The sequence below is a fragment of the Festucalex cinctus genome, chromosome 1 (genome assembly GCF_051991245.1).
Source record: "Festucalex cinctus isolate MCC-2025b chromosome 1, RoL_Fcin_1.0, whole genome shotgun sequence".
NCBI lineage: Eukaryota > Metazoa > Chordata > Actinopteri > Syngnathiformes > Syngnathidae > Festucalex > Festucalex cinctus.
This window is the reverse complement of record NC_135411.1, coordinates 62,099,534-62,122,592: the sequence shown is the minus strand read 5'-3', so window position 1 is coordinate 62,122,592 and position 23,059 is coordinate 62,099,534. Positions and strand designations below refer to the sequence as shown.

The following is a 23,059-nucleotide window of genomic DNA, read 5'->3' as shown; positions in this document are numbered from 1 at the left end:
TCCAGGGTAGGCTATATATCGTGTGATTCTACATTACTTACAGTAGTCGCACAATTTAGTGTTAAATATACACTTTTCCCCATTCATTTTCACTGGGACTAACATTGAACTTTTTTTTAAGTCCTACTTTTCACCCCCACGTCCATATATACAACTTATCATCATTACCAGCTCTCTAATAGTACTCAGTGGAGTAGTTGGTAAAGTGCATTGTCCATGAACCAGGAGATCGCAGATTTGAATCCCACCTCAAAATGTACATTGCAATACCAACTGACTATCATATCAGGAAATGCATTATAATTTCACTGAAATGATTAAACAAATGTCCCCGTTCAGCAATGATAGCTTTCAGCTTTGTACAAAACTTTTATATACAAATACACCGTTGACTCATGAACTACAACAGTTCACTTAGCTAAGTGCTTAGAGCAATTGCCTGCCACCACAGAGAACCTGAATTCAAATCCCATTTGGACCACTCTTTAGTATAAATGCAATTTTGAATAACAATCATTTTCAAATTATTTCACAGTCATTATTTTTAATGTGTCACTATTAAGTTTTTTCTATATTAATCCATTCGATATGCGAAATTCAAATTCAACGCAAGCTTTCAGCTTCAAAACTCAATATTATTAAATTTTTCTATGGCAGCAATGGCCTAGTGGTTGATGCAAAGAACTTGTAATGAGCATACCTGGGTTCAAACCCTGCTTGGACCACTCTTGTATAAATGCAATTTTGAATAATAAATAATTTCTAGTTCCTGATCGTAAAAATTGCCACAAGAGGGTGACCGCGTCACGAGTTCCAATATTTTAAATGAAATAAGGCTGGTATCGGCACTCGCCCATCCCTACTAAAAAGTCACATAGCCACACATACACACAACACTCAGTCCGCCTCAGCGTACTCTCTGGGTGGCCGTAAAGGACGGAAAGAAAAAAGGACTAAACATTTTCCTCCATGGGCACCTGGGTGCCGCACTGCCATGGCCGTCGCAGGTGCACCGTGGCTGGTCACAGTTTTGCCAACAGCTCTCTGATTTTCAACCAAGCCAACACAATGGGGTATATGCCATGGAAGAGGTGTGACTTCAGTGATTTTGCACGAGCTTTGATTCCGTTCCGGGTTGCGAACGCGCAATCGAGAGGCACAAAGTCGGAAGCACAAGTATTGTGACGCAGCCCACACGTCGCAAACTGAACCGGAACCAAAGCTGATGTGCTAAAACAGTCCCTCCTCTTACGTGGCATATACCCCATTAAGAATCATGGGGAAAGTTGTTTATCATAACACAAATAAGCAAAACAGAAACTCAATTTGAGAACTCAACTCAAGTTTATTTATATAGCGCTTTCAAACAGCCTCAGCTCTCACAAAGAGCTTCACAGAAACACAAAAAACAAACCTAACATAAAACATTAACACCAATACAATACAATAAAATCAGGTTATAAATTGACTATGTAGTGACAAATTCAGGCTGTTCGGTCCCTGTACGACCGTTGCCAGAGTTTGGTCCGCATTGCTGGCAGTAAGTCGGATTCGTTTCCGGTGAGGGTTGGACTCCGCCATTGTTGCCCTTTGTCACCGATTCTGTTAATAGTTTTTATGGACAGAATTTCTAGGCGCAGCTGAGGCATTGAGGGGTTCCGGCTTGGTGGCCTCAGCATTGCATCTCTGCTTTTTGCAGATGATGTGGTGCTGTTGGCTTCATCAAGCTGGGATCTCCAACTCTCACTGGAGCGGTTCGCAGCCGAGTGTGAAGCGGTTGGGATGAAGATCAGCACCTCCAAATCCGAGACCATGGTCCTCAGTCGGAAAAGGGTGGCATGTCCTCTCCGGGTCGGGGAGGAGGTCCTGCCCCAAGTGGTGGCGTTCAAGTATCTTGGGGTCTTGTTCACGAGTGAGGGCAGGATGGAGCGGGAGATCGACAGGCGGATCGGTGCAGCGTCTGCAGTGATGCGGACTCTGTATCGGTCCGTCGTGGTGAAGAAAGAGCTGAGCCAAAAGGCTAAGCTCTCGATTTACCGGTCGATCTACGTTCCAACCCTCACCTATGGTCACGAGCTGCGGGTCGTGACCGAAAGAACGAGATCCCGGATACAAGCGGCCGAAATGAGTTTCCTCCGCAGGGTGTCAGAGTCGAGCCGCTGCTCCTCCATGTTGAGAGGAGCCAGCTGACGTGGCTCGGGCATCTGGTTCGGATGCCTCCTGGACGCCTCCCTGGGGATGTGTTCCAGGCATGTCCCACCGGCGGGAGGCCCCGGGGACGACCCAGGACACACTGGAGAGACTATGTCTCTCGGCTGGCCTGGGAACGCCTTGGGATCCTGCCGGCGGAGCTGGTTGAAGTGGCTGGGGAGAGGGAAGTCTGGGTTTCCCTCGTGAAGCTGCTGCCCCCGCGACCCGACCACGGATAAGCGGTGGTAAATGGATGGATGGATGGATGGTGACAAATTCAACTGTCTTACATTTCAGATATTTAAGATCTACTAAAATAGCGCAGAAAAATATGATGGAAATTTCCAACCCAAATGATCTTGAAAAAAGGTACATTAAATGTGTGTGGGTGGTAAACGCTCCCACTTAAAATACAGTACACTGTGGAAATGCTGAAGCTTAAGTGCATAATGGTGTACAGCATGTGTACAATTTGACACTAAGGAGGATGTTTTTACACTCCTCTGACTAAAAAGTTCAAGTCTAGAAATGATCACAAAAAATCCAACATGCAGCTTATCCAGTTGTATTGTGGAAACAGCAGTTTGCATGCAGTTGGTAAACAACGTAAACAATCCATCCATCATACCGTTTTAATGCCATGTTGCGTTCAAAATGCACCTTATCTTTGTCTCCCTCCTCTCTACTTTCAACCCTTTTCATGATGCGCCCACATCTAATTTAAAAGCTCCCATTAACAATCACTCATGCATCACCTCTGTCACACAGTTCAGTTGGCACAGTTCGGCCCAGAGCTGCCAATGGGTGATGATAGAAAGCCACACTTTTGATTAACTTTTAATGGCTCCATAGCTCTGGTTGGTTCAGCAGAGTCTATAAATAGAGATTAAGACTATATTCACCCATGCGTGTCAGAGGTGCATGCCTTTTTGGCTGTGCAGTCTCCCATCGACTTAAGTCTGTCATTTACACGTTTATCTTCATTTCAGATTTCACGTTTTTCTCCCATCGAATTGAGCACTTTTCCTCTAACAAGCTTCTGAGACGGTATCAAGTCAGGCAAACACCCATGAAGTCAAAACATCAATTTACGCCACAGAAAGCTCAAATGTATTTATCCAGCCATTATTTGAAATGGAAAATGGAAAATAAAAGAAAATGATTTTTTTTTCCATTTAATGTTGTTGGATATTTTATACTCAAATGAAAAAACAGTAGTGATCGTAGATACTGTACTTAGCTTCATCTGCATCTACACGAATCATCTTTCTGTGTACATCTACTGTAGAGAGTGCATTGGTGCCACTTCTTCCTCTAGTGCATTGTGCCTTTAAACACGTTACATCAGCACCTCCACCTCTTCAACTTTGAAATCTGCTTTGCTTTTAGACATCATTACTTTCTTGAGTGCTTTTATACATGAATGGATGGCAATGCAACGAGCAGTTCCGGTGGAAAGGTCAGATGGCGTAATAGCTACTGTATGTTAGAAGATATTGGATTTGCCATCTGACTGGAAAATAACCTCTGTTGAATGTGTGATAACCTGTTTTTGATTGTGTAGTTAGTATATTCAATAGCTTGGTTTTAGTACTTTGAGGTTGAAATGGCATGAAATGTTTTTTGAACATGTTTGAAATTTCTTTGCAACAAAGTGTTTATGACCATTAAACCCGTTTGTGAACGTCTTTGCAACCTTGGACGAACCCTGACGAAAAACAACATTCGCTACATGCGCACACCGTCGCAAGCTATAACATTAGTGAATGTTTGGACATTACATTAAAAAGTGAACTCCCAAGTCTGATCAAAGACTTTACAATAGAAACGAGGTATGGAATTAAAAAAACTTAAACGAGGAAAAGATTTAGGTTAATTGAGATGGATTCCATGGGATAATTGCAGTCCCTGGAGGCAGGACAATGCTAAGGAAGGTGTAATAGTTGAATTCCAGGATTTGATGAATGAACATAAGTGATTAATGTGACCCGTCAACAATTAGTATGCCTCTTCTGATTGGTGATATTGGGGGATAAAAGGGCATTTCAAAAAATATCTGAGATTATCATGAAATCACGTTGACTGAAAACTCGATTTCAATCCAAAAACAATATATCATTCAGCCCCAATGTGAACCAATTACAAGCACAATTTTTTTTTGTCCATCCATCCATCCATCCATCCATCTTCTTCCGCTTATCCGAGGTCGGGTTGCGGGGGCAGCAGCTTTAGGAGGGAAATCCAGACTTCCCTCTCCCCAGCCACTTCAACCAGCTACTCCAGCGGGATCCCAAGGCATTCCCAGGCCAGCCTAGAGACATAGTCTCTCCAGCGTGTCCTGGGTCGACCCCGGGGCCTCCCGACGGTGGGACATGCCCGGAACACCTCCCCAGGGAGGCGTCCAGGAGGCATCCGAACCAGATGCCCGAGCCACCTCAGCTAGCTCCTCTCAACCCGGAGGAGCAGCGGCTCGACTCTGAGTCCCTCCCGGATGACCGAGCTTCTCACCCTATCTCTAAGGGAGAGCCCGGACACCCTGCGGAGGAAACTCATTTCGGCCGCTTGTATCCGGGATCTCGTTCTTTCGGTCACGACCCGCAGCTCGTGACCATAGGTGAGGGTCTGAACGTAGATCGACCGGTAAATCAAGAGCTTCACCTTTTGGCTCAGCTCTTTCTTCACCACGACGGACCGATACAGAGTCCGCATCACTGCAGACGTTGCACCGATCTGCCTGTCGATCTCCCGCTCCATCCTGCCCTCACTCGTGAACAAGACCCCAAGATACTTGAACTCCTCCACTTGGGGCAGGACCTCATCCCCGACCCGGAGAGGACACGCCACCCTTTTCCGACCGAGGACCGTGGTCTCGGATTTGGAGGTGCTGATCCTCATCCCAACCGCTTCACACTCGGTTGCGCACCGCTTCAGTGAGAGTTGGAGATCCCGGCCTGATGAAGCCAACAGCACCACATCATCTCCAAGAAGCAGAAATGCAATGCTGAGGCCACCAAACCGGAACCCCTCAACGCCTCAGCTGCGCCGAGAAATTCTGTCCATAAAAATTAGGAACAGAATCTGTGACAATCGTTTTTTTTTTTTGTCAAGCATATAAAAAGGTAATACAGTACTCACATCTTTCACCAAAGATGTAACCCACCTTTTTCTTGAAGCTTGCGTTCTTGTCAACAGTAGCCATCCAGTTATGAGTTGTTTTACAGAATAAGGTCTTTTGGTGGTTTTCTTGCTGGTTCTTATTAGTTTCTGTCGCATTGATATTTTGTTTCTGTGACCCACCACACTATAGAGCCACCTTTAATGTACAACCGTCACCAACTGCGTTGCTGCTTTGATACTACAGCAGTGTGTGCTTTACATTTCTTGAAATGACAGCCGATTGCACCGTCTTGATCAGATCTGAACAGAACTCACATTAGCTTCGAGCTAACTGGCATTTTTGCCATTTTGACTAGATTTGACGGATTTCATTTGGGGATACTTCCACCCTTTACCATTGACATTAACGGAGCCTTTATAGTGGCTGTAGGTCAACTACAAATATTGCAATACTTGCATAGGCGTCTCGATAATCTATCGGGAGACAAAGTATCACGATTTATCATGCTCCTACCGAACATATTTTAACATTTGCCTCTTATCGACGCTAGCGCTATGCTATGCATCCAATACAACTTGATGCAGCTCTGCTTACCTTATGGCTTTGACATTATAGCTGATACATTGCACCCATTGAGCCTTTGTTTTGTTTTGTTTTGTTTTGTTTGTATATTGTTTCCGACAGTGTAGTCCGGGTGGTCGGACAGTGGCTGAGTAGCCATCGCTACTTATTACAAGTATTCATTCCTAATTATTATAAATCAGGTATTCTTACAATCGGATATGTTGAACTCCTGCCCAGTTCTAGTGGCTTTCAAGGAAGTAGATCAAAGTCATTAAAGCAGCACTATTGTTGTTGCTATTTTTAGCTTCTCCGTTCAGGGGTCACCCCAGACAATCGCTGATTATTCATGAATCAATGCATATGTGTTCGACAATTTAAATGATAGAAATCCATTTGGACAAAGAAAGACGGTTCCTTGCTAATCAAGCGATAACATTAAGCAAAGCTGTGACAATTTGGTGGATACAGCAAGTTACAGTATACACGTCTAAGATGGTCTTCGCGAAGGAAAAGTAATGTCACCCTTGCGAAATTGGGCATCAGAAAAGTCAACGCACACAAACAATAAGTCAGTCTAACACTCAGCAGACTGAATTATGACTTGCTCTCTGGCCCGCTTTGACTGTGTTAACGGCTTACAGAACGTACCTTGGACTGTATGTGTTGCCTGGTAATCCGTAAAATCCCTCATATTACGGAGGAATTGATGTTGCTCAATCTCCTCTTGCTGTTTTTTACTTTGCAACATAGCACTATACCGCCCAGTCCATCCCATGCATTTGCAAAATGAGTGTCCAAATGTTTGCATGATGCACATCTGTCTTTGTGTGTGTGTTTGTATCTGTATGCGTGCGAGAGTGTGGTACACTCCACAGCTGGGGAGGATCACAGCAACCTGAATGGCATCTTTGTGCAGAAGTCGATCTTCTCAAAAGACTTCAGTAAATGCTTATGTTTGTGCTCTCGGCATTGTCCATTGTGGACTTGGCTGTGACAAACAGTTGCTCTGTTTCGGCTGAATAAGCCCGCTAAAAATCCTCTGTGGGAAAAGGTTCAGTGCACATGCTTAACTTCTTTCTGTCATGCATGGGATAGACCTTGGAGAAATAATGGGCAAGAAAACTACTACTACTACTGTCATGCAAAGTATTTGGTATAAATTGGTTTGTATAACAACATTAAACACCTTTGTTCATTCTTTACTCCCTTGCTATTTAGCAAATTTTAAGCAAATGTTTTTTTAGGGGTTTTGCTAAATTGCTCCTTTAAATGTGGACAAAATATGTGCAAATAAAATACACTTAATATATTTCATTTTTTTTTTTTTTCAATGATGTATAAAAGATCCACTACCCTAACCCCCCTAATAACAAAGAGTTGAAAGCTAAGCTAACAATTAAATAATCACATACTGTACTTTTTTTCCCTCCCAGTGCAAAAGGCTCTCTTGCATAAAAATGACCATTCATGATGGCACAAAACCAGGGTTGGGGAATCCAGGTCCAGAAAGTAAAAAGTGTGGCACAGATTGGATTTAGCCACAGGTGCTTCTATTCAATTGGAAGGTAAACGAGCTCATCTCCAAAAACTATTTCATTACTTTTTGGACCCGAATCCCCCAAACCCTGCACAAAACTGCTGAACAAAAGCAATATTAAGAGCAAGAATTTATTTTACACCTTTTTTTCCCCCTCACAAAAATCACCTCACTCAAAATTTTGATACTACTCGTGGAGTTTTTTTTTTATATTAATATCAATTATTATTGTTATATATATTTTTTCTTCAGATTTTGTGCGTTTGTGCACATTTTTGGAATGTGGGAGGAAGCAGAAGTACATTAAGAAAACTAACGTAAGCATGCAGAAATCTTCGATCCATCCCTTCATCTATTATTTTTTTTATTTGTTCTTCTTGTTTCATATAATTGGCTTATTCTGTGGGAATGCATGTTCACCAGAATCCAAAGAAACTATGAATCAACATGCACAAAGTTGATCCGATGAAGTCTTGTGTGGTACAGTGAGGTTTTGTGCAACTAGATTTTGCTAATTCAATTTCTATCTTTATCTCTTCCAAAAAATAAAGCAACACAGGATGCTGAAAAATACTGCAAGATGAACTACATGTAGTTTTCAGTGTTCACTCATGGTTTCCTATTTTATATATCATTTGAATACATTTGTTTATAACAAACTGAAGTTCATAAAAGATGCACAAATTAAAATTAAGAAAGTAAATAAAGTCTAGTTGTAAGCTGTACAGTGCTATATACCTCAAGAACTGTACAACCACTTATGGTGATGGTAAATGTGGATGTAAATAAGAAAGAAAAAAAAAACTAAAAAAAAACACAAAAAAAACAAAACTTCCCACTGGTGCTACAATAGCTCAACCAGTTAAAATGTTTCCTCAATTACTGAATGCAATTCAAATTTTTGTAAAACGTGGCCATAGTTGAGCATCAAATAAAGCTTTGTAATATGAATTTAAAAATCCAACCTGTTTTGATCCATCCCAGCGGGTGGCCACTTGCTGCTACTAAAAAATGACATCACAGTGCCTAAGGGCTCAAGTAACGGCCCTCAGGGCTTACCTGATTTTTTTTGGATTTTTTTTATTTATTTATTTTTTTGTTTGGTCATGTGGCGTTCACAAGCTGAGCGCTTTGGCACTGTGATGTCATTTTCTATCCACAGCAAATATCAAAATGGCACTGAGATGCATAAAAACATGTAGATTTTGCTGCTTCATTCATATTCCACAAAGACAATATTAATCAGAATATTAATATTTGACTCTCACTAGATGTTCCAGTAGATTGTAATATGTTCCCAAGACACCTATGGAAGATATAGGCCGCCTATATACAGTATGTCGGTATACATGCAGCTAATGCAGACGTGATGCTAATGGACATGGGACGCAGATTAAACATGATGGTTGTGGAGGAGTGGAGAGGGATAAGAGCCCCATTTTATAATGTAGACGATTATCCCTCTTAACTGATTCTGCCGAATATGACAGCACAACAGATGTGAAGCGGTACAATGCAAAAAACATACACACGAATGTTGGCAAATTTTGGTGATATTAATTGCAGTATAAAGAAATGAATAAAAAATAAATAAAATGAATGAAAAAAGTCTGCGATTGGCCGGCAACCAGTTCAGGGTGTACCCCGCCTGTTGCCCAGAGCCAGCTGAGATAGGCTCTAGCACCCCCCGCGACCATTGTGAGGAACAAGCGGTTCAGAAAATGGATGGATGGATGGATGGATGGAAAAAGCAAAATATAAAATCAACAATTATAAACAAAATATACAAAATATTGAATATTTGGTAGATTAACAAAAATGTACCATGTTAATTTTAAGAAAATAAATACATATTGATAAATAAATGTTTACGGTTTTCTTATTTAGTCATAATGTCCCATCACTAGTGAGCTACTGTGGGCTAGTCATGCTCTCCTTGGGGCTAACTAGTACACATTGGCACCTTGTTTTGCTTTGTTCTGGTTTACTTAACTCTGGAAGCAACCAATCATATTTCGCACCGCTTAGATGTCCCCTCAAAAAAAGAAAACAAGAGCTTATTACCGGTGACAATCAGTACTTTATTGATTATTGTAACCTTTACCTTTTAAAACCACAGTACACTGTCAAACCAGTCATCAGCTTATGCCTATTCACGGGGCTTCGAAAAATTGCAATGTCATATATATTTTCCTGTATTGTTCTGCCCGATTGGAGCTTATAATGTCATATATATATATATATATATATATATATATATATATATATATATATATATATATATATATATATATATATATATATATATATATATATATATATATATATATATATATATATATATATTTTATATATATATATTTTTTTAAGCACATTAACCTTAAGAATCTACTTAGGGTGGCCAGTGTATTGTTGTTGCTCTAAATGTATTTTGCTGACAAAAGACCAGCTAAAAATAAATATTAGCTCAAATGAGGTGGTCACATGCACGTAACTGGAGCCGAAAAGATGTTATTAATTGTGTCCAAACAACATTCTCCTGTCTGGACTTTCCCTGTGCCGACACTGTATCCTATTCATAGAGCGCCATTTATCCTCCTTCAGTTACCCCTCACGAAGTTTCCTATGCATTGTTTGTTGGTGAATTCAAAAAGTCACAATGGCACCCGACTGCTTCCAATTGCGCCACTGTCTCAAAAAACGCACACGAACAATGGTGGCAGTTTAGCTTACACTTTCAAAAGTCTGGCGTGTATTTGTGCTACGCTGCCACTGACCCCGTCCGACCCTTGCCAACTGGTAATAATAGCCGGATTTTGCCTCTCTCCTGCATGCCGTTTTGGCCTCCGGGTCCAGACAGGACAGGCAGGCCACTGTTAAGGATTGAGCCTCCGGTCTGTACTCCTCGTCAACCTGACCCCACTGTTGTAGCACAACAAACAGATATCGCATGACCCCAGTACAGTGGCGAGAGAGCTCAACTCAAATTCATCAGGTGGAACCACAAACAATCCTTGGTTCCTCTCAAAGATACTTCTACTTACTACGGTCAATACCAGTTCCTTTGCACATTCTGAAAAGGTCACGACACATCATACAGGCTATAAGTGGCCACCCCAGAGGTCAGCCGGACTCTAACCCAGATACCTTTATTTTTGGACCCAGGTCTATTACAGTTGGTTCATAATACACAAGATGTGTGCACTCAATTAACTCTTCTTCAGCATCTTCTGAGCGCTTTCCAATACAAGAAAGAAGAACTGTATGGTCTAAGCAATTCATGGTTGAAAGACAATTCGAGCAGCAAATGGAGATACCGATAAAGATAGAATTGTAAAAAGAGTTTATGGAGTATGGAATATGGAGAACATTTTGTATGTTTTACATACAAACTTATAATGTACTCCAACTTCACTTTACGTACAAAGCACTTGAACTGAGGACCCCCACAGCAACCAGCTTTGACTCACCTCCCAGGCTAATGTGTGTAGACCACACACATGGACATGTCAAAATTACTGTTTACTGTCAAGGAGCAGCTCAGTCTTTAAAGCCTGTTCATGCAAGTCTTGCTGTTTGTTAACGAACTGAACTTTTGATTAAAAATTACAGCTTCACATATTTTGTAATTGTAACATTGATGGACTTCCCAGTTATCGCAGATGTGTGAAATTACTCAGCTTAATCTAGTTTTGTTACAAATCCAAAAGACGTTTCTGAGGTCCTCTGGTACTGGCCTTTTAACTGTTCCTAGGGTTTGGACCAAAACACATGGTGAGGCTACATTTAGCCACTATGGTCCTAACCAATGGAATACCCTGCCGGAGAACACACTTTTTTAGTTTGGCATTTAAATGATCTTTTTAACCCCTTTTATTTTTTTTTCTTAGTTCCTTTTATCATAATTTTTAGCTTTGTTTTCACCTGTTATTCTGTTTATTTATAACTGTTTTTATTTTGTTGTCTTTTAGTTTTTAGTGCCAGTGTTTCCTGGGTAGGGGTGGGAACCTCTGGTACCTCACAATACGATACGATATGCGATACAAGGCTCACGATAACGATTATCGATATATTGGTCAGGTAATAAATCCACGATAATACTACTCAAGACGTGATGAAACTCATTTCTTTTTGTACCATCAATGAAACGCAATATTAAAAGTGTCTTCTTCACAGTGAGTACTTTCTATGAACAAATTTGTGTCTTTCTTAAAAACTATTGTCATGCAACATGTCAGTCAGTTACATAGTCAATTGTTTCATTTTATAAACTGTGACGCCATTTTTTTGTGTAACATTGCAAAAGTAAATACATATATAAAATTACTTAAATATTAAATTCAATTAAATCAATATTAATACCGGTATTCCTCAGAAATTGTGTGCTTCAAAAAGTCGAAACATAAAATGTGTTTTAAAATGTTACCATTAGTGCTGTCAAAGTTAAAGCATTTACTAATTAATTATCAATCCATCCATCCATTTTCTTGACCGCTTATTCCTCACAAGGGTCGCGGGTGGTGCTGGCGCCTATCTCAGCTGGCTCTGGGCAGTAGGCAGGGGACACCCTGGATTGGTTGCCAGCCAATCGCAGGGCACACAGAGACGAACAACCATCCACACTCACACGCACACGCACACCGAGGGACAATTCAGAGCGCCCAATTAACCTGCCATGCATGTCTTTGGAAAGTGGGAGGAGACCGGAGTACCCGGAGAAGACCCACGCGGGCACGGGGAGAACATGCACTAATTAATTAATCACAAAAAATTATCGCATTAATCATTGTCTTACCACAGATTAATCACACTATTAATTTTTAGGCAAGTTTATTTGTATAGCACATTTCATACACAAGGCAACTCAATGTGCTTTACACGAGGAAAGACAACACATAAGCATCAAGAAACAGTAGTTAACATTCAGAGGAAGAAAAATAAATGAAAATAGGTTACAAACTAACAATCTTAAAACATTATTCAACAAACTAAAAAATTTAACATAAGGAAGTTTAAAATGATAAAAATAAAAATAAAAATAAAAATAATAATTAAAAAAACACTTAATTAAAGCTGTTTAAAAGTCCCTAATCAAAAGGTATAAGAAAAAAGCAAAGTTTTTAACCTGGATTTGAAAGCATTTACACTCGGGGCTGACTTCACTTCTGTTGGTAGCCTATTCCATCTGTGTGCAGCATAATAGCTAAATGCAGCTTCACCATGTTTGCTTCGAACTCTGGGTTCCACTAGTTGGCCCAAGTCTGTAGATCTCAGAGCCCTGCTGGGTTTGTACTCAATCAGCGTTTCTTGGATATATTCAGGACCCAAACCATTTAGCGATTTATAGACGAGTAGCAGAACTTTAAAATCGATTCTACACCTGACAGGGAGCCAGTGTAAATCCTTAAGTACTGGAGTAATATGTTCTGATCTTTTTGTTTTGGTCAGAACTCGAGCTGCAGCGTTCTGAATGAGCTGCAATTGTCTCATGTTCTTTTGAGAGAGTCCAGTCAGAAGACCGTTACAGTCATCTAGTCTGCTGGAGATAAAAGCATGGATAAGCTTCTCTTGGTCTGCTTGAAGCATGCAGTCCTTCAGTCTGGATATGTTTTTCAGCTGGTAAAAGGCTGTTTTAGTGATAAATTTAATATGATTGCTGAAGGTCAGATCTGAGTCTATTAGTACCCCAAGATTTCGAACTTGGTCTTTAGTTTCTAAAGACAGTGACTCAAGCTGTTTTTTAACAGCAATCCTCTTTTCTTTATTGCCGAAAACAATGAGCTCCGTTTTGTTTTCGTTCAGCTGAAGGAAATTTTGGTTCATCCAGTTGTTAACTTGCTCTAGAGAATGACACAATGCGTTAATAGAACTGCTGTCATTTGGGGACATCGATAAATACAGTTGTGTGTCATCTGCATAACTATGATAGTCAACATCGGTGTTCTGAAGCATTTGACCCAAAGGTAACATATACAGACTGAACAACAGGGGTCCAAGGACTGACCCTTGAGGGACCCCACATGTCATGGCCTTTCGATCAGATTCAAAATTTCCAATGGTCACAAAGTAACTCCTTTCCTCCAAATAGGACCTGAACCATTTAAGGACTGTTCCATTTAACCCCACCCAAGTTTCCAGCCTGTCCAACAGTATATTATGATCAATCGTGTCAAATGCTGCACTGAGGTCCAACAAGACGAGCACTGATACCTTCCCTGCATCAGTGCTCAATCTTATATCATTCAGTACTTTAATCAGAGCTGTTTCTGTACTGTGATGAGGTCGGAAACCTGACTGGAATTTATCCAAAAGTCCGTTTAAGCTAAAAAAATTGCTGAGTTGATTAAAAACCACTTTTTCAACTATTTTAGTTACGAAGGGAAGGTTTGCGATTGGCCTATAATTTGCTAGCAGGGAGACATCCAGTGTTCTCTTTTTTAGAATGGGCTTGACGGCGGCTACTTTCAGACATTTAGGAAGTTCACCTGATTGAAGTGAGCAATTAATTATTTGTTGTAAATCGATCTGAACAGATTTCACAATGGTTTTGAAAAAGCCAAATGGTATTGTGTCAAGACAGCTCGTGGAAGGTTTCAATTGCTGAACCAAGTCTACTACAGTATTTTGATCCACTGAGTCAAATTCTGTCATGGTAATTAAATTATTCCTAGGTGATTTTAAGTGCAGCATCGTTTTGTTATTTTGCTGGTTTGTAACAATGTTTGACCTGATGGCTTGTACTTTTTCACTAAAGTAGCAGGCAAATTCATTGCATTTATCTGTTGAGTGGAGTTCTGGCGCTGTTTGATTTGGGGGATTTGTAAGTTTGTCAACCACGCCAAATAGAGTGCGTGTATTGTTGAGGTTCCTACTAATAATTTCAGAAAAGTGTTGTTGTCTAGCTATTACTAACTCTTGGTTAAAATGACAAAGACATTGTCTGTACAGGTCAAAATGAACTTGGAGTTTAGTTTTTCTCCACTTTCGCTCTGCTTTTCTGCATTTAGATTTCAAAGTCATTATGTTGGTAGTACACCTCCAAGGTGTTTTAGTTCGGGATGAAATGGTCTTAGTTTTAATAGGAGCAACAGCATCCAAAACATTTGAGATTTTTGAGGTGAATTCATCCAGAAGTTCATCAACAGTCTCTGCATTTACAGTTGGTGATGCAGCCATTAATTCCATAAACATGTTGCTTGTATTCTCATTTATGTACCTTTTTTTAATCGAGACAGTAGTTGTTTGAACTTCTGGGATTGTTTGTAATTCAAAAAACACACAGGAATGATCTGAAGTAGCCAGATCTTTCACCTCAACAGATAAAATGTCAACACCTTTAGAGATGACGAGATCAAGAATGTGACCTTGATTGTGTGTTGGACCTTTTACATGTTGTGAGAGACCAAAAGTATCAAGTATATTACAAAATTCTTTGGTATTTTTATCCAAGTTGTTGTCAACATGAATGTTAAAGTCTCCAGTTAAGACCAGATAATCATAGTCGGTACAAATTACTGACAGCATTTCTTCAAATTCCTCCATGAATCTGCCTTTTTGTTTTGGAGGTCTATAAATTATGACAATGACGATGTTTGGTTCACCTTTTACCAAAAGACTAAGATATTCAAATGAATTAAAGCTTCCCAATGAAATTTCTTTACACTGAAATAGAGATTTAAAAATGGCAGCAAGTCCACCACCTTTTTTACTACAGATTATCCTTTTTAGCCGACAGCGGATGGTTACGTTAAAGGTAGCTGTTGGAGTTTGAGCAATAAACATAACTACATGCATTAAAGTAAAGCATTTAATAAATGTTTACATATGCCGTAGGTCATTTTTTCCCATTTGAAATTATGTAAATAATTAATTGATTAGAAAAGGCAGGATGAGCGTGTGCAGTGGATATAAATTTTTGAAGATGTCCTCATAACATTAAATGTAAAAAAAAATTAACACATAACAGGTGCGCTTCAAATTTAGCGGGCAAAATATGTTGGGGGAAAAAAGCCTTTTGAAGTAGGTGATTAATCATGATTAATCAAAATTCTAAGATGTGATTAATCTGATTAAAAAATGTAATCGTTTGACAGCTCTATAGTTACAATTGAAGAAAAAATGCACATTTTTCATAGAAATGTGTGCAAAACAGACAGATAAATGTCTTACACAAGTAAAAGTAAGCTCATGAGTCTTCTTCGCCTGAAGACTTCCGTACATTTCCCCGCTACTCTCATGAGGCACTCCCCCTACAGGGCTCTACACTAATTTTTCCACTACTAACACTGGTGCGAGTAACATTTTTAGTTGCTCGCACAGCACAGGATTTGGTCGCACCATATTTTGTGGAGGTGCAAGCATGACCTTAGGCACTCTATATATTTGCATAATATTAGATTGGAACACAAGGTTTGCCTGCAACAGCAGCGGCTATCAAAACACGTCATTAATTTCGTATAACTTAACTCATGTCAACATCATTTAGTTTAGCTCATTAAATGTCAGTACTTTTTTTCCTTCACCTGCTCCTCGGCTGTCCTCGCTCTGAAGCTTCTAGATTTCACCAGCTAGACAGCGAGTTAACGGCATTCCAAATAACCAGACTTCGTTTTCCTTTTGTGCTGTTAATTTGAACAATGGCCTCTGACCATTACCCTCTTTAAGGCATCGTAAAACTAGAAAATAAAATAACAAACTCCTTTACCACTGTCATTCTCATTTTGTTTTAGAAAATAAACAATAGACAGCTTCATTTTTTTTTTATTCGCTGCCGCTTTTCCATGAGCCCCGCACGGCAAGCTACCACACCACAACCGCCTCCATTGCTTTTCCATTACAGGAGGAGCGTGGCGGGAAGGGGGCGAGATCATTTGAACTCTCCAAGCCAAGCTTGCATTCCCCAATGTGTGCAGATCTGCCATAACATTTCACGAGTGGCAAGTCACGGCAACATTGAACCATATTTACAATTTAATATTGACCACCATGGATGAAATATTGTGATTCAGGACCGGCTTGCGAGTCACGAAGCTATTTGTGAATGGAGAACTCCGCCGCTGGCAATCTCATTCAAGTTAATGGGAACACGCTACCGCAATTTTTTTATTTTTTTATTTTTAACCACAAACATTACAAATCCATCCACAAGTACCTTTTAAATTGTAAATATAGTTCAGCGTTGTTGGAAAAGATTATTATATTGATTGTATATACCGTATTTTTATGACTTTGGTGAAGACCGGCGGGCGCCTTTGGTTCTCTCGCGCAAACAAGGACATGAGCGTTCACATTGCTGTCGGTCAATCAGATGACAGGTGACGATGGCCCCTCTCATCCCTCCAGAACCACTGCCGAAAGGGTTCTAAACTGCGGTTACAACGGAACCGCTCAGCCCCGAAAGAATCCCATGGGTTATGTTTCACTCAAATACTATTGGATTGAGTCGGCGCACGGTGGCGCGCTCTCGTTGCTAGTACGGGAGATCCAGCAGAGGGCACGGCGACTTTCGAATGTACGTTTTAAACATAGTGCAGAGGGAGCATTAATGCACTCGCGCCGCACGAGCGACATTTTTGTTCACTAGCACGCACTTGAAAGTTGCCCGCATTTGCGAGTGAAATGCTCGCACTGCCGAGCCCTGCCCTAGCAGCCTGCCAAGTAATTACTCAATAAGTAATTAACAATGGAGCCGTTATAGCGGCTGTATATTAACTACAAATATCGCGATACTTGCATAGGCATATCGATAATCTATCGGGAGACAAAGTATCATGACTTATCGCGATATCCATATATCGTCACACTCCTATTCCTGGGTGCCTTTCCTCACATGGCTTCTCTGTGCCCTGCCATGTTTTCTTTGTGTTGTGTGTGTGTGGGGGTGTGTGGGTGGGTGTGTGTGTGGTGGGGGGGGGGGGTTAATTTTTATTGTGTTATGGATCTTTTAATTGTTTAGCACCTTGAGTTGCATTTTAATGTATGAAAGGTACTACGTAAATAAAGTTTGATTGATTGATGTAGAAGGCAAGGAATCCTATTTGATAACCACACGTCTCGCTATAAGGCAGTTCCATCATGTGAATTTTCACAATCAGTGTAGTAAGTACCATCATTAGTTTAATCTTGCATGTTTATTTCAAATAAGACTTTACATTTTTCCTTACTGCATCTTAAAGTTACATTTACATTGTATTTAGCAAATGTCATAGCGGTCAGAGGTGTGGAAATAGGTGATCATGTGTAAGCCAAATTTGACTCTCACCGCAAAAAAACAAAAAACAAAAAAACATTTGAATATTTTCAATTTTCTCTACACATTAACGTGATTGTCATTGCTCCAACCACAGCTTGACTGCGCACTTCATTTTTCATTAAAGTGCGCCATGGCATGATGAGTGCATGGAAATTATAATGCAGTGTCGTGAATATTTTTGTGTGGACAACAGCAAAACGAGATTGTTGGAGTGTTTGTAGATACGGAGTCCACCCGCCTAAAAGGTAAGAAACAAACTTAAGTCCTCAGCCTCTTTATCTTCTCGTAGCAGAAGGAGCGACGCAGATGCGAGTGTGATCCAAGCTATCCCAGTGTATCATCATAACACATGGGAGACAATCAGCTGAGTTGGATTAGGAAGCCCTCTCCAAAGTCTTGCGAGGCCATTAAAGAAAATGGAAGAAGCCGCCTCCATTCTGCCGGATGATCAATACAAAAGTCATTTGACTGCTCCTCTCCACCCAGGAAACAGAAGCAGGAGCTCCTCTCCCGTGCCCTTCCACTTTCAGCCCCAAAAGAAATAAACAATTCATGAGTGAGGCTGCAGACTACGTACTGTAGCTTCCACAAAGTCAATGTTACATTATCAGCTCAGTGCAGTGCTTGTGTCCTCATCACCACCAGGCTTGATTTACACCCCTCAAGCCATCTGAACGAAGTGGGCCAAAAAGATAAACAAGCTGCCAGCAAATAAAAGTGAGAGAAAATTGCTTCGCTGCACCGACGGTGGCAGTTTGTATGAGAATGAAGGTGCTGTTAAAAGAAGCAAAACAAATGGCCAAGTTATTGAGCGACATCTATTTACCTTTAGGTATTACTTAAAAAAAAAAATTATTATTATTATTATTATTATTATTATTATTATTATTAATAATAATAATAATATATGAAAGCGCTGTTTAAAAATAATCTATTATTTCAATTTTAATTGGATTTTATAATGATCAACCAATTATTTTAAAAATAGGTACTGTTTTGTATTTATTTTTTTTAAGAGTAAATCAAGCAGTTACTTGTTGAGATAAATGAATAAAAAGAAAAAATATTTTTAGAAATTGCAATCACTGATCGATCCTCAATTAACAAATTAATCGATAATTAATTACTTGATTACATACCATTTTAATTAGAAAAAAAATGTCCTTGGAATCCTTGGAATTTCAGCATCAGCCTCTTTTTTTGTTTGTGTTTGTTTTTGTTTTGTTTTGTTTTGTTTTGTTTTTCTTTCCAAAATTTGACATTCACAAACATCTGCTTTTACTTTGAAAAGCAATGATCAACATTTTGGTCGATTTTCTGACCTAAATCAGGCTAAACCAGGAACTGAATCATAACAGGTTTGTTTTGTTCATTTTCTAAATTGTCGATTTGAAATAATTCCCTGTTTTAGATAAAGGGATGTAACGTAAACCACACAAATAATCGACAAACTAATCAACAGATAATGGATTTTTAAAACAGTCATTATGGCATATATTTTCACTTCATTTAACTGCTAAATTAATGCAACAAATATTAAAGAACTCTTGCAAAGGGCTGCACGCGGTCGGTAGGGGCAGGCAATTAGTACGTGATACGATGAAGGCCTCCCACTGAATGAGGCCTAATGCGAGAGGGTTGAAGCGACCTCAATCAGCGCATCCCCATCTGCCATCACTCGCCGATCATCGCCTGCCGCTCTGCAGTCACCATGACAGTATCACTGAATACATTAGAGTGGGCTGAAAAACCCTCCATTGCTGTGCAGGGAAGCTCGACAATGTACCACTCATTACCTGCTTTCACTTATTATGACTGCATACATTACAATTATATTGAACCAATTCACGAGGAAAGGTTCTGTTCATTGATGAGAGGATACCAACGCACAGTTGTGAAGAATATTTTTAGGCGAAGGATGGTGAGTGCACAGCTTGAATGCACTAATACAGTACCTAAGCTACTACAAAAGGAAAAAATAGACGTAAACAATGAAGATCTCAAGTTTCAAGATGTGTGAATGGCGAGAGGGAAACGATTGGGTGTATAATCAATAAATCAATTAACTTGTAGAAGAAAAACCTTCACTTAGCAGTAGCACACGTATAGGCAAAATGGAGAAGTCTTTAAAGTCAACTACCCAAATCTCTGCTAGCCTGCATGTGACAACATTACTCTGAGTTCAGAACATTCACACGCAAAACTGATGCCTGCATATGACAGAGCTTGAATTTTTTAACATTTCCCTCCACTCCATCCTGAGTTGGACTGACACCAGGAGAACCGCAACCTGACACACTACATGACACTACAACACCTTCCAATGACTCATAGCAGTCTCTACCCGATGCCAACTACTATGTGGGAGTCCAAGGTGTAGTGTCACAGAAAGCACTGAACTCAATTGTACAAAGACTGAGAAGATGCCTTCTTTCAACCAAAATCACGTTCTTTGGATTGACTCTAAGTTTAAAAGCATCAAATATTATTAAAGCGTTGAGAACAAACAACTACAAACAAGCACCTTGTCTATGAACAACATGGGACATTTTCTTAAGTCTGTACAACAAAGCTAACGTCACAATAAGCTTTGTTGTTAAAATAGCAAAATATACGTTTTGTTTGTTTGTTTGTTTGTTTTAATCCCCTGCAAACAAATAAGCAGGTGATTTCCATCATCATCATCCTGAGGAAGAAAAGACGTAAGCAAGCACGATCAACTGTTTTGCATACGAAGTGATGAACTTACTTGCAGCTCGTTGGCCATCATGTGCTTCCAGGTGACTCCTATTACCGCCTGCTTGGCTTTCAAGATCAGATCATGGTGCACTTCACAGCTGCGACTAGAAAGCGGCCAAACGTCGGATGCGCCGTAGTCAACAAGAGACCACAAAACTACTCGCAGGAAGTGTCAAGATGAACCCGGGCAGGAGATGCTTTGAGGGGAGACAGTCTCCTTCGGCTTGGACCCTGAGCCGCATCGCGCATTGCAGCGTGTCCTGCGATGATGTGAGCGAGGGCGGCTGGGGTTGCTGTCCGCTCATCCTCTGGAGACGTGACGCGAAAAGAGTCGCTCGCCGGAGTCACCGCCACGCTCCGCTCCACTTCACGCGGACACCCGGGAACATGTCGCCAGCTTCCGCGCACTCCAGACCCGCTACAGTTGAACGCTGACAGCAGCTCCAGGGAGGGCGGAACAGGCGTTGTGTCACTTAAGCACTTCCGGTTTGAACCTTCAAAATAGAGCTACTGATGGTGCACATGTGCATCCGTTTTGCATCCGTTGGAAATACTTGTGTTTAAAAAAAAAAAAAGGTCAAAGTAGAAGCACTAATTCAACCCCTTCACTTATGTTAAAAAAAAAAAAAAAGTACAGAATTAAATGGAATTAAAGAGACACTGAGTAGGATTTAGTGCCATGTATTGGTAAACTAATAGTTCATAAAAAAATCAATTAATGTCAATAGGATAATATGCAAAAAATATATAAATATTCTATAACATCAATGTACAATTGTTTTATATAATTGCCGGCCTAGTAATCACCTACTGGTAATTATAGTACATGTTTCGCCACCATATTTCTGCTAGATACCTGCAGGAGAAAATTGTTAGCCGCTCCAACAAGTTCTTATAGCTACTCTTGCTCACCACTCCCTCTAGTTCCTGTTTGCCGGGCCGCTCGCTCACTCACCCGAAATAATCATTGGTAGTAATTGGTGGTAGGCTTGCAGTGTGGTCTCTGCGGCATTGTCGCATTCTATTAGTTCACCACAAGATGGCACTAAATTCTACACACTAATTTTATTTTCAAACGTAAATGGAAAAACAATTCAAATGTAAGTTCACACATAAATGTAAAAATACAAACATAGGTTCGGAAGTAAATGGGGAAAAGAAATACAAACTAGATTCCCTCTTTTAACAGCGAAGTAATAATAATCACACGTTCTACATATTCATACCCAGGATCTCTTGGATTGTGAGGCAGATATGAAAACAGGCTTGACCGTCAAAGTGATCAGAAGAAAGAAAGAAATGCTGTAAGTTGCACAATGCACAATTTTGATTCATTAAAAAGTTAACTAACTAAAACAGAACTTCCAGTGCCACACAAAATAAATTGCTCCAACAATGCCTTTTTATGCACCAACTTTTTCGCATTGGCCAGTATTCTGTTTTGAATGTAAAATTGCACAAGGGATTTCTACAGTAATATCCATTAGCTTTCTGACGCAAAGTTGCTGTTAATAGGCCTCTATATTGCACCAAAAAACAGACATTTGCAGCTAGAATAGTCATTTACCACATTAACAACATTAAACCACATTAATTTTCTCAACTCATTTATTAATAAATAAATAAATAAATAAATAAATAAATAAATAAATAAACGAGACATGACTGACAATCAGTCCAGGGTGTACCCCACCTCTCACCTGAGTGTCATCCAGGACACAGTCAAAAATATACGTCATAAAAAAATTAATGATTGGATGGGTTTGCTTTCAACCCTTTACTAAATTAAGCAAATGAGCTCTTATTTTGAAAATGTATCCTATTTCCTGCGTAGCTATTAATGATGGCTTGATGCAGTCAGCACTTTAGTCTGCTCCAGACCTGTTGACAAGCAGAAACTACAGCAAGGAGGCACTAGCTGCAGAAGCTAATCACGTTGCTAACATGCTTAATTGTGTGGTGCTGCATTCACATGCTGTTTAGCAGAGTAGACATATTTTCTCTGGACAGCATAACAGTTGTTATTGTTAAGTATCTGATTACAATATTTAAAAGAGCAGGATTGTATAGGTTTTTGTTGTATATGGAAAGCACTATTTCGGTCTACTATACGTATTAGGAAAATCTGCTTGGAGTGCATTAAAAAAAAAAAAATGACAAGCACAAATGTGAAAAACAGCCTCTACACTTTATTCACTATTTGAACAAAGGTTTTCTCAGTTTTCACAGAAAGTGACTTGACTTGGCAAATGGAACACCAAAGGTAGTTGTGCAGTAAAAAAAAAAAAGAAAAAGATCAAACTTTCATTTCTATGTAAATACTCAACATTTCACGTGAATACATCAACATGACATTGAGACACAATAGATGTAAAGGGGGGGAAATGGGAAAATAGAGGCACTGTAGACTATATAATTGATATGTATTGAAACATGCATTACTAATGCTGGTTGTGCTTCCTTGCTCATTCTTGATATAACGTTAAATGAATCAATATGAATATATAGCAGGTATCAGCAAAATGTACTCGTCTGTCTTACAAATCTTATTTTATATAACATCTTGTGTTACTCACGTAGAAATTGATTTAGAAAACTATAGAATAATCTTTATTGTGCAACCTGCTGCTTTCAAACTCCATACAGGATGGCAGATGTA

General features: G+C 39.8%; 1 protein-coding gene across 1 annotated transcript in view; it reads right to left on the bottom strand.

The window, feature by feature from the left end:
* The window catches only part of LOC144003618 (serine/threonine-protein kinase N1-like), a 51,611-nt gene extending 30,728 nt beyond the window's left edge, over positions 1-20,883 (bottom strand). The window contains exon 1 of the mRNA XM_077500099.1: positions 20,411-20,883. Within this exon, the coding sequence (XP_077356225.1) occupies positions 20,411-20,431 (21 nt within the window). The 5' untranslated portion in view covers positions 20,432-20,883. The remainder of the gene's footprint in view (positions 1-20,410) is intronic.
* Between the last annotated feature and the right edge of the window lie 2,176 nt (positions 20,884-23,059).